Here is a 13,272-nt window from a genome sequence, read left to right as displayed (position 1 = left end):
ATGGGAAAGTAAATTTAGCAAAGCTGTCATGATGGCATGTGGCAAGGCTTACTGTGTGCAAGATCAGTCCTGTGCTTTCAGGTTCCGGGACGTTGTCTGAGACCTCCGTGACTGGAGGGATCAGTGGAGGAGGAGGTGGTGAGAGGGAAGGTAGTTTCGGACGAACATGGGACACAATCCCAGATGAAGAGGATGGCTGATTATGTTGAGAACCTTTCTGAAGGTGAGGGGGAATGAAATCATCTAATGTTGGGAAGGTCAGAAGTAAACCAGCAGAAGTGTGTTCAGAGAATGCCGAGCTTTGGCCAAAAGGTAGGAGAGGTGGCGGCGGTGTGCTAGAGCTGGCTTCTTGCCCTCTGTCTGGGTAAACCTGTTGGAATGGCACTACTATAACGTCAGTGTGAGCTGGGGTGGTGGTGGCGGTAGAGCAAGTGGCATCCTGTGGGAGATAAGGTGGCATTACACAATGGGGGAAACCTGAACATCACAACAGTGGATATGTGCAGTGACATGCAAGGACACCACTTCAATAAAGACACCTCATGATTATCTTTTCTTCAGAAGGAGCAAGTTTTGCTTAGCAGTCAGATTCTGTGCTATTTAAAAAAATCACGCAACTAAATTCCACCCTTCCAGTCAACTGTCATTCACAGTCAATAGATCAAGCAATCCAAAGTTAATTACAATAATCTGTCATCCCTTGAGGGCACTTTTGTGCCAACTGCTATATTTCTATTAGACTAAAACAGAAGCATTTCACATAATATGACCCATTCCAACCTCTCCAGTAATTGTTTTTGGCTTGAGGCTCCCCCCTCCCCCAATACACACTCAACATAAACATGCATCTATCGGTAAGTCAAAGGTTTACGATTATTTAACATAAAAGAGGCCAAGATCCTAGAATGCACACAAATCAGAAACATTAGGAGAAAGTTACTGAAGTGTTGCACACTGGCGGAACAAGTAAAAGAAACATCAGCCAGGTGAAAGGGAAAAAAGATTATGAAGAAAACCAAGTACCCTGCCATGCCCCTTTGCCTTGCATGGAGGCCGTGGTGGCGGCTGTTGCTGCTGAGTAACGTATGGCTCTTTTCTCATTCTGTCCTCACTGCCAGTCGTATGTGGAAACTCTTTCTCTGTGCTGTCAACAGTCTGGGGAGTCTTGGAGGGATGACTCTCATCATAACTAACTGAATCTCCACTGAGAACAATATTAAAGAATGACCTGGGAGGGGCAGGAGGAGGAGGAGGAGGAGGAGGAGGAAGAGACTTTCCAGTATCTGTTACAGAGGAAACACAGGAGATGGCTGGTGCCACAGTGACCGCAGTTCCAAAACAGGTGCCTTGTGTTTGGACATCTGCACAGCCAATGGAATTTTCATATGCAGCCGAGCAAGTGCTGTTAGATAAACAAGCTACATATAGACTGCTGACCTTTTTCTCTGTTCTAGTTTCATGATTGGATTTCAGTTCAGCTTTACTACTAGGATCTTCCTTAGCAAGCACCAGTGTGTTTTGGTGTTCAGATGATGTGTCTGATAACAAGGAGTGACTTCCCAAAAGTGATTGCCCAACATGCACCCTGTCTTCGGGGATCAAGCCAGCTGATTTGTAGGGAGCTGAACTGAAGGGTTTGGGTGAGGAGGAAAAATAGTGCCGGCCATTAATGCTGATTGGCAAATGCTGTGGGGGGGGGTTAGGTGCATGAAGGTACACACAGTCCATTATGGAAATGGGCTGCAAGAAAGTTATTTTGGTGCTGGTGCGAGGACGCCATGCAAAGCTCTCCTCTTTTGAAGGAGAGGGATGGGGAGAAGGGGTCTGTCCAATTAAGGGGTCAGAAAAGAAAGGAGGAGGCAGCACCATACAAAGGAGAAAAAGAGTAAAGAAAAAAAAAAGGAATTGGTGATTAGACTGAGGTTAATAGGAAGAAAAGAAAATGTAGTATTGCATTTGAAAGTCCAGCACACAGCTCATCCACTCCCATTGTTGAACAAAAGATTTCCAAAACTTTTCATGATGAGATTTTCATTTGATAATATATCACGCCAGTTTAGCTTATGCATTGGCTGTAAACCCAAGGCCCATTTCAGTGCAGAAGCCTATCACATTTAAGTCAATGGTATGTACTGTTTATAGTACACATGTTCAGTGATATAGTAACTGGTCGATAAACCAGAGAAGCCCCAGGAGTTAAGACTGCAATCCTAACCATGTCTACTCAGAAGTAAGTCCTATTGAATTAAATGGTGCTTACTTCCAGTAAGTAGGTTTAGGATTGTCGCTTTAGAAGTGGTGAATATCACCTCTGAACCCCATAGCTCCTCTCAGGAAATTTGGATATGGAATGAGTTTTCATCTCAAGATCATATTCAAAACAATCAACTGTTCCTAATTTATTTTCACTATATAAAACTCCCAAGTAGGCATATCAATAACAAAAAATTATATTGGATGATATTTTTTATTTCAGTAGCCAACATATACCGAAAGTTCTGAGATATCCCATATACCACAGTCAGAGCTTGGAAAAGTTACTTTTTTGAACTACAACTCCCATCAACCCAATCCAGTGGCCATGCTGACTGGGGCTGATGGGAGTTGTAGTTCAAAAAAAGTAACTTTTCCAAGCTCTGACCACAGTAAATCTTGTTCTAAGTATTGGAACTGGAACACGTTCTCCCAGAATTTGTCTTGTAAATTCTAAGGTATTAACAATGACCTTAATTCAGAGGGACGCTGTGGCCCTCCAGATGTTGTTGGACTCCAATTTCCATCAGCCCCAGTCAGCATGTCTAATAATCAAGGATTATCGGACATGTAGTCCACCAATAGATGGAGGGGCACAAGTTCCCCACCCCTGCCCTAATTAATTCAAAATGTTTGTACTGTGGCAATATGAAAACTAATTTCAAACACAGCTGGTGGGCATTTCCTAATATAAAGAATTTCTGAAATGTCACTATTTCAGAAAAGGACATTTTTAGTTATGAACTACCACTTGATTCCATTAGGACATATATAAAAGACATTATAGCCTGATAATTTTATTGACTGTTGTTGTCATATGCCTTCAGCTCAATTACAACCCTATGAATCAGCTACCTTCAATACCATCTGTTATAAACCACCCTGTTCAGATTTTGTAAGTTCAGGTCTGTGGCTTCGTTTATGGAATCAATCCATCTCTTGTTTGGCCTTCCTCTTTTTCGACTCCCTGCTGTTTTTCCCAGCATTATTGTCTTTTCTAGTAAATCATGTCTTCTCATTACGTATCCAAAATATGATAACCACAGTTTCATCATTTTAGCTTCTAGCGATAGTTCCGGTTTAATTTGTTCTAACACCCAATTATTTGTCTTTTTCGCAGTCCATGGTATGCACAAAGCTCTCCTCCAACACCACATTTCAAATGAGTTGATTTTTCTCTTATCCAGTTATTCACTGTCCAACTTTCACATCCATACATAGAGATTGGGAATACAGTGGTCTGAATAAGCCTGACTTTAGTGTTCAGTGATATTTCCTTGCATTGGAGGACCTTTTCTAGTTCTCTCATAGCTGCCCTTCCCAGTCCTAGCCTTCTTCTGATTTCTTGACTATTGTCTCCATTTTGGTTAATGGCTGTGCCAAGGTATTGATAATCCTTAACAAGTTCAATGTCCTCGTTGTCAATGTCCTCAGAGTATAGGTTGCGCATCAGGACAATCAGATGCTGTGGCACCCCCATTTCTTTTAAAGCATTCCATAGTTTTTCATGATCTACATAATCAAAGGCTCTGCTGTAATCTATAAAGCACAGGGTGATTTCCTACTGAAATTCCTTGTTCTGTTCCATTATCCAACGTATGCTTGCGATATGATCTCTGGTGCCTCTTCGCTTTCTAAATCCAGCTTGGACATCTGGCATTTCTCGCTCCATATATGGTAAGAGCCTTTGTTGTAGGATCTTGAGCATTACTTTAGTTGCATAGGATATTAAGGCAATTGTTCGATAATTACTGCATTCCATGGGATCCCCTTTCTTTGGAATTGGGATGTATATGGAACACTTCCAGTCTGTGGACCATTGTTTTGTTTTCCATATTTGTTGACAATTTTTTTGTCAAAATTTGGACAGATTCAGTCTCAGTAGCTTGTAGCAACTCTATTGGTATGCCATCTGTTCCTGGTGATTTGTTTCTTCCAAGAATTTTAAGAGCAGCTTTCACCTCACATTCTAAAATTTCTGGTTCTTCATCATATGGTTCCTCCGTGAATGAATCTGTCATCCTGGCATCTCTTTTATAGAATTCTTCAATGTATTGCTTCCATCTTCCTTTTATTTCATCTCAGTCAGTCAGTTTGTTCCCCTGTTGATTATTCAACATCCCTACTCGTGGTTTAAATTTCCCTTTCATTTCTCTAATCTTTTTGAATAGGGCTCTTGTTCTACCCTTTTAGTTGTCCTCTTCTATTTCTATACAATAACCATTGTAATAGTTCTCTTTGTCCCTACGTACTAGTCACTGTATTGTTGCATTTAGGGTTCTAACCGTGTTTCTATCTCCTTTTGTTTTTGCTTTCTTTCTCTCTTTAACCATTTTAAGAGTTTCTTCAGTCATCCATTCAGGTTTTTCTCTCTTTTTAATTAGAGGTATTGTCTTTTTGCATTATTCCCTGATAATGTCTCTGACTTCACTCCATACTCTATCAACTAAGTTTAAATTCTCAAATCTTTTATTTATATTTATTTATTTTATTAATTCAATTTATATACCGCCCCATAGCCGAAGCTCTCTGGGTGGTTTACAACAGGTAATTGATCTTTATATGCTTCTGGGATGTTATTTAAATTATATTTTGGCATTATGATTGCTTTGTTGTTCTTTAGCTTTACTCGGATTTTTGATATTACCAGTTCATGATCTGTACCACAGTCTGCTCCTGGTCTTGTTTTTGCAGAGAGTATGGCACTTCTCCATCTTCTGCTACCAATTATATAATCAATTTGATTTCTATATTGACCATTTGGTGATGTCCACATGTACAGTCGTCTTTTTGGTTGCTCAAAACATGTGTTTGCAAGAAATAAATTATTGGCTTCTCAGAATTCAATAAGTCTTTGTCCTGCTTCATTTCTGTCTCCTAAGCCCAATTTCCCCACAATTTCTAGTTCTTATCTGTTCCCTGCTTTTGCATTCCAGTCCCCCATGATTATCAGCACATCTTGTTTTGGTGTGTGATTTTATTATTTTATTGACTAATATACAAATAATAGTGGCTATATGTTGAAAAAGAACACTGGGGACCTTTTTAAAAAAAATATTGGAACAGAATCGAGAATGTTTTGGAAAGATACAGTTTGAGATTGTGTGTGACTATATTTGGAAGACAGCTATATAAGTCTATCTTTCTGGAACTTTTGTACATACATTGCTATTTTAAAGAGAAGTCATTTAAAAACATCAGAGAGCACATTAACTCCTTCACTACTGAGAATAAAATTATTCATTTGTTGGAAGGCATTTAGTTGGCCACCTAAATTCAACTCTCTAACTCTAAGGGTCAACCTAGATTCTGTTGTTATCACTAGTATTGTCAGTATTTATAGCCCACTCTTCACTGAATATTTATGCAGAAAATACATGAATAAGAGCTGCATTTGAAAAGAAAATTAACAGCAGTCATCGGGGTTGGGGAGAGCATATTTGGACCAATACTGCAGCAAGGGCAATTAATGTTTCCCTGCCACCAGCTGCTATTTATCCTGCAAGGTACCATTTGGGTCACACCTAGTTTCTCACTCAAAGGTGGTGTCCTATAACAAAAGCAGTTTTCCAGGGCTGTAGTTTTCTTTCATGTTGAACATGCATTTGCCTTTCCTACAGACTTAATATTTTAGCATTTGTTTGTTTGTTTGAAAAAAAAGGGGGGGGGGTAATTTTAATTTTCTGTAAACTGCCCTTAGTGCTACTGCAAAAGAAGGACAGGGCATATAGTATCTTGATAGATAAATCCTATCTTTGTTCTCTGTTTAGTGAAGAAAGGGAATGCCATAGAGAAAGGAGGAAAAGCAAGTAACTTAAATATTTAAACACTTACAAAACCAAATGGTTTCCTTAAGTTGCCTCTTCTGTCTAATGTTACACATTCAGTTCTGTGAGCCAGTATTCATATGCCTTGAAGAGGCCTTTTGTCATCTTTCTAGTTATTTTCTGAAATCTCCTCCAATTTACCAATAAAATTCTTGAACTGCAATACCCAGAATATAATATTCTTTGGACATGCCCCAGTTTGTCAGTGTGCTTCTTAAAATATGGCACTCTTCCAGCAGAGATTCGGCAGGCATCCTTGCTTTTGACTTCGGGGCATCTCTTTTAAGATTTTTAATGCCAACAAGCCTATGCAGTTGTTTAAATATTCTTGAGTAGGCAATAATTTTAATTATTGTTTTGTATTGCTTTTAAAGTTTTTTTTATGTTGCTGTACACTGCCCTGATGTCTTGTAGGAGGGTGGTATATAAATAGTTGCATAAATAAATAAAATTGACTAGGATGGCATGGAAACAAAGTCCCATGAGGAATAGTCAAAAGAATTAGCCTGAAGAAGAGATTAAGGGGAGGCTTGATAAGCAGTCTTCAAGTATCTGCATGGAAAAGATGGAGCTAGCTTGCTCTGCATTGCTCCAGAGGGAAGGACTAGAACCAATAGGCAGAAATTGCAGAGAAGCAGATTTCAGGCAAACATTTAGCAGAAACTTCCTAAAGATCAGGGTTGTTTGACAGTGGAACAGAAACTGCTTCGATGAAGTGGTAGGCTCTTCTCTGCAGGAGGTATTTAAGCAGAGGGTGGACAGCTATCTCTCAGGGATGCTGTAACAGCATCCTGCATTGTTGTACTAGATAATCTCAACGTCCATTCCAACTCTATGTTAAAAAAACTAAAACTGAGTCTGTGTTGAGGCTAGGGCTAAAGATGGATCCCAAGTCTGAAAAGCCTACTTTACCATACCGGTTCTGAATAGTAAAACAAGCAAACATACAAACTTGCTCTTCTGTAGTATTGTCCACCAATTATATCTAGCTCTTTGCTTTAACAGGCATAAGTGATGTTCCTTCATATTATCTTTGTGTTATAGACCATGAAAAAGTAATCACAAAAGCTTCCCCCAAGCACAGCTCGGAAAACAGCACAGGTCTCTTCACTCTTCATTACTTTGGCTCAAATGGTTTGTCAACACATACACATTTTCAGATAGATACTCACGTGTGGTTTGCTCTCAGAGAGGTTTGGCCGCACACTCCGATAGCCCTTGGCAGCCAGAGCAGAGGACTGAGCATCCCCATTAGAACCAACATTAACTGATAACTTCCAATCATCTGTAAAATGAAGAACTTAGATCACCAGAGCTCTACAAAATGGTCAGGGTTTCTGTTTGCTTAAGCAGCCAAAAAGGTGATCAAGGAAATCATAAAAAAAGATGAAGCAATTAGTAAATACCTGTTTCGTGTTTTCCTGGCTCTGCACCTGAAGCATTTGGGGGCAAGCATTGGAGAAAATGAAAAGAGGGAAGGAGATAAAAAACAACATCATCAACAGTTGCATGAAGGGAACACATTTACCAGTCACAGCTAAGCATTGGTCTACTTCATTTTGTGCATGGAATACTTTCAGCTCAGGCTGCTAATTTCCATAGAAACATGATTCCCTTACAGTTCCTGACCTTTGTAAACACAAGGCAATTCATTCAGAGCGATGAAGGAACAATTGTTGATTGACATTTTTATCCAGAGTCAAAAAGGCAGCCAGCGCTCTCAATGTGGAGCCTAAAATGCCACGCATTGCTGCAAATGCAGGATCTCAGTATTTAAAACAGTGATGTAGGCCGGGACTGGAAAATATCTCTGTCCTTTCTTAACCCTGACAGAGGAGATTGTAGAGAGAGCCACAAACAAACAAGCATATTTAGAAGTGCTGGTACAACATGTGCCATCTTTATAGATCCTAGCCACAAGGTGTGACACAGTATTTTCTATTTACATACTGGCCTTATTTATGTTGCTCCGAGATCCTAAGAATGGAAACCACACACAAACACTCTTTTTGAGGCTTAGGAACATATAGTGCTGTCATAGCATAGCAGAGTCCTTAACAAGATTCCAGAGAAATTCTAACTCTTATTTGCTCTGTTCCAAGATGTTTATGAACCTGATTTTAGTGCCACTTAATTGTGATCCATGTGCAAAAGACAGCCTCCTGGCCCTGAAAGGCATTTTCCAAATCATAACTGGGAGAGACAGCACAATGAGCGTTTTCCATTGTAAGCGACTCACTGCCACTTGGGCTGCTGGAAATTTATGAAACCATCAGCAGAAAAAAGGCGAGTAGTTGGTGTGGCTAGGAGGAGCAGTGCACTGCAGCCAAGAGGAAAGGAAGGAAATTGAAGAGAACGGCAGACAGAAAGTGAAAGGTAGCTAGCTAGAGCCCTGATGTGGCACAGTTAGTGCTCTCTAATCGCTGCTTTTCTGTTTTCTGTTGCACCTTGAACTGCCACAGTACCTACACCTACTAGGCATAATACCAGTGTGTATGTCGTCATCCCCCCGGCCCCACATGCACCCATGCCCATTCTACTTTGTACAGTCCAAATAGTGGACATTGAGTCTCTCCCCTTCTTCCCAAGATGTTTTAACTATTTCTGGAAGTTGTTTTCTGCCCCCATTATGAGAGGCACTTATACAGAGTACCTTTCCCTGTGCGAAAAAAGCAGAAAGAAGTTCAAATTCTCCAGTGGCAGCCTGATCATGAGATGTTTACTCAGAAGAAAACTTCCACCATGTGAAGTTCAGTGGGACTTACTCTGAAGTAAGGGAGCATGGAATCTCCGCTCGAGTATTGGTTAACATACTCAGCTCACCCACTGACTGAACAGGAGCCCTACAAGAGGTTGCCTCGTCTCTCAACCAAGCATGATATTTATTTATTGTTTTTATTTATTAAATTTATTAGTCGCCCATCTGGCTGGCTGTCCAGCCACTCTGGGCGACGTACAAAATAAAAACATACAAATACATTAAAACATTAAAAATCTCAACAACAATAATAAAACCTAGCCCATCCCTCAGCTCCCCTCTGTGCCACTTTCCTTCCTTCTCTGGAGCCAACATGCACGTGGGGGGGGGACCAGAAACTCTCTAATTAGAGGGCAATCAGATTAGCATGCTGGAAACCAAGTAATTAATCAGGCAGAAGCCAGCAGGAGGAGTTTTTTTTAAAGGAAAACAGTGAGAAATATCCACACTTGTGGAATTTCTGCTGCTCCAGTCTTTAAAAAAAGCTGGATTTCCTGCAACAAGGGAAAACATTTGTGCACTTCTTCAGGATGCCTGCACATTTTTCTTGTGCCTATACATGTCACCAAATGAACAAGCACAGCCTTCCTGAATCCATTTCAGGGATTAATGTTGTTACTGTTCCATTAGCATTATCTGCAACATTTCAGGCAGGGAATGTTTGTATTTCTTTCATCAAGTGAGGTGTTCCCAACCCTACTTCAAGGATTATCATCTACTAAATCACTATCTGAAAGTATCACCTGGCCTTCGATTTGAAAGGAATACCTCCCAGCATTTTTTCTGATGGACAAACTTCCCCATGGTTTGTTACCTGTTTTTTTTAATCTTTCATGGCATTTTATCATTTCCCTTTCCACTGAGGGCACAGACAGTGGCACCACAGTAGAACAATTACCATACATAAACATAGAGTAGTAAGCCTGAATGAATAGAATAATCCATGATTTTACAGTTCTTTTACCTATCTCTAATGTAAGTTGAAATAGATGGTGGAGTAGTAGATAGCTACAGCTATACAACATCTGAACATGTAAGAGTACATGTCTGAAGGTTAGAGAAAGAAAAAAACAACTTTATCAGGATGAAAATTCATAATGTGGTATGCAAGCTTTTGAGTTGCATAAGACTCTTTCCTCAACTTGGATATAATAAAAAAGGAAAAAAGATGTTCCCATCACAGAGCATAGTATTCAGCACTGTCTGCAGTTTGTTCCAGTCTTTAGAGGGCAGTACAAACATTTCTTGCAGACTAATTAAAAACTCTGACTCCTTAAACATGTAAGACATTTTATATAGCCTTTTGTTTAGGCAGCTCTTCAAAGCTGTTTACATAAAATATCAATAAGTAACATCACAACAAAATGATAAACAGTATAATATCCACTTATACTAAAGATCTCTAATATTAGTGTGAGGCATGCTGGGCTAGACAACCAATTAATGAGCATGATCCAATGTATGGCTACTAAAAAGTAAGTCCTAGAAGGCTTACTCTTTGCTCTGAGAATCTCACTTTGGAAATACCAAAACCAGCAGTTACCTAACTTTCAGTATCATCAGTGGTTTTAAACAATCCAAGAAAAGGGCTTAATTTGAGCCAGAACTCATTAGGCCTTAGCACCACAACCTGTTTGAATGCTATTGCCCAATCACAGAAATATAACCACCGAGCATGAACAGAGTACCATTTTCACCACAAAGCGACCATAAAGAACCTCCATATTTGAGGGATCAGGGAAGTGTGAAGCAGTAAGACTCACAAGCAATAAAGGCAGCCCCCTTCCCACCTGCAGAAAACAAAAGTTTGTATACTCTGCTTCAGGTATACTTTCCTTCTACCCTCTAGAAACAAGTTCATTCAACAATAGTGAAAAATTAGTGCTCATTTTTGAAAAGAGAGAAGAAGTGCTGTTCAGGCATTGCCAAATGCCTTTTGCATAACTGAAGATGCTCACACTGTTCTTTGCTTTTTGACATATAACATCTCCAAGTGCCACCTTATCAGCATATATGATTGGCTAGAGGTTCTGGGTTTTCTTCTTGTAGCCTTCTAATGAAAAAAGGGGGTGACATCCTGTAAGAATCTAAGCCATTGAATGAAACATCTAGGGCCTGGAACTGTGAGAAGCTTCAAACTGCTTGTAGGACACAGGTAGTCTTGTAATGTGATTTTCTTCAGAAATTCCCTCATCCCACACCTTCTTTGCTCAAGTCTGAGAAAATGACAGCATTCAGAAGAACACAATGATTGGTTAATGGAATGACTCTAATCCCCTTCCACTCCCTCCTGGAGTCTGATGGAGGGATAGGCTAGCCTCAGGTGGAAAAAGTATGACTGTCAACACAAGAAGCTTTGGTTGTATGTTTGTATTATTCTTTGTTGTCGGGGTGGGCATGAGCAGTCTATAATGGAAGATACTTGCCTATCCTGACTTATAGCCACTGACAGATCTTACTCTCATATCTTGTAGCATACATTCCATAAATTAATTATATATTGTTTGAAGAAGTACTTTTTGTTTTTTCTATTCTGTACCTACTGCAAATCATAAATGCATAAATGTCATCTCGAGAACAATCTTGCAGAATGGCATGTCCTCTTAGGTCTCTGTTCATTACTCATTTAAGCATTGTTTATTGCCTTTGCTTGTTTACTATGATTACATGTCTGCTATTTAAAGGGAGGCCAAGTTTTATGACAACAGGGACAACTTCAAAATACTATCCAACTGACCACAACAAAATGCCACTGCAGTGAGACAGCACCATTTCCAGCTAGAAATGAATTTTAAAAAAACTTATTCCAAAATGCTATATTGTGCAAACCCAACATTACTGAACTGAAATATTAACATAACTCAAATTTGAGATAGCACATTCTGAATTTCTAAAATGGGGATTTTATGCTACTTCTTAAATTCTGATGCATATATACGTATCATGTCACTGAAATATACACAGTGTCACTGATGTTTCCACACTTTTTAAGTCACATCTCATAACTAAGATTCAGTTTTCAGCTGGGTATTAAGTTGCCACCTGCAATTTGGATTTTAAACAATCTGAATTTTAAAATCCTAAACCTAGCATGTAAATTAACATTTGAGCTTAAAAAGTGAATTAGTTTGGCAGTATATTGGCTTTAAAAAAACTTAGAGGTGAATACTTCAACTCAAGTAGCAGGGGATTAAACAATAATTGTTTGGCTGTCAATTTTATGGGTAGTATATTATACTCTGGACTTACTTTCAGAGTGCTGGATGTCCTGTGAATGACTTATAGGGCGGATAATCCGATTTTCCTCATAATCTGGAGATGCCCAAAGGGTCACAGCCCCCTTTCCAGTACAGACTTTAGCAGGGTCTAGGTCTGCAGAATAAATGCAAAATGCACAGATGATGTGTTGGAACTTGAAATAAATCTAAATTATGCTGTTTAGACATAAAGCTTGATGCTTACTCAACTTTAGCATTACTGCCTTTAAGCACATTGATCTAGTCATATTTGTGTGGATGGAAATTAGCTTCTGATTCCAAGCTTTAAAAACATGTATGCTAACACAAGTTTATCTGCAGACAGCTGAGTCAGATTTCCAAATCAAAACAATGGATCTAAAAAAGGAAGAAAAGCCATAATGTACAGAAATCATATATCACGGTTGCATTTTCTAATATACCACTATTATCTGCCATCCATGATTATGCTTCTGTCCTTTCCTCTGATGAATATAGTTGTACCTCATCTAAGAATCAAAGTAATCAGAGCAGCATTTTAACTATAACACTTAAGGCACAGATACTGATTTGTATAAGAATGTTCAACTTCTGGATATGCAAGATTCCACACAAAAGCAAATATTTATTTATTTGATTGATTGATTGATTGATTGATATCCCACCCTTCCTCCCAGCAGGAGCCCAGGGAGGCAAACAGAAACGCTAAAAACACTTTAAAACGCCATAAAAACAGTCAAATCAAATCAAATCAAATCAAATCTTTATTTTGCAGTCAAAGACCCGTCCTATTTTGGGCATAAAAAATACAGATCAGTTAAACTTTAAAACAAAGATAAAATAACCTAAAATTACAACGTTAAATAGTATAACGTAATATACAAGAAAGACAGGCTAACCTGAGGGAACATAAAAACAGTCCTTAAAATACATTAAAACAAAACAAAAACATTTTTTAAAAAAGCTTTAAAAACATCTTTTTAAAAAGGGTTAAAAACATATTTAAAAAACCTATTAAAAAGCAATTCTAACACAGATGCAGATTGTGAATTTGGGGCATAACTGGGACTCCAGAGAATCGCTTACTTCTAAATCAACTTTCTATGTTGAAAGACGCACTAACTGCAGGTGATTTGGTGCCCTGCAGGTCTGCCAGTCTTTCCTTCATAGCTTCTGGTTACGCTTTCCTGACCAAATA

The 13,272-nt window shown here is 39.0% G+C and overlaps 1 protein-coding gene across 34 annotated transcripts in view; it reads right to left on the bottom strand.

The window, feature by feature from the left end:
- SORBS1 (sorbin and SH3 domain containing 1) overlaps positions 1–13,272 on the bottom strand; it is a 270,925-nt gene that overhangs the window by 132,168 nt on the left and 125,485 nt on the right. For 24 of the 34 annotated variants that reach the window (XM_061634693.1, XM_061634692.1, XM_061634696.1 and 21 more), the window contains 5 exons: positions 12,088–12,210; positions 7,487–7,513; positions 7,253–7,365; positions 1,024–1,824; positions 53–439 (listed from right to left, as the gene is read on the bottom strand). In XM_061634693.1, coding sequence (XP_061490677.1) covers positions 53–439; positions 1,024–1,824; positions 7,253–7,365; positions 7,487–7,513; positions 12,088–12,210 — 1,451 coding nt within the window. Of the gene's footprint in view, positions 1–52; positions 440–1,023; positions 1,825–7,252; positions 7,366–7,486; positions 7,514–12,087; positions 12,211–12,300; positions 12,453–13,272 lie in introns of all 34 variants that reach the window. The other 10 variants (XM_061634716.1, XM_061634718.1, XM_061634713.1 and 7 more) reach the window with 5 other exon arrangements.

This window comes from Rhineura floridana, chromosome 7 (genome assembly GCF_030035675.1).
Source record: "Rhineura floridana isolate rRhiFlo1 chromosome 7, rRhiFlo1.hap2, whole genome shotgun sequence".
Lineage (NCBI taxonomy): Eukaryota > Metazoa > Chordata > Lepidosauria > Squamata > Rhineuridae > Rhineura > Rhineura floridana.
This window is presented reverse-complemented; position numbering and strand designations above follow the sequence as displayed.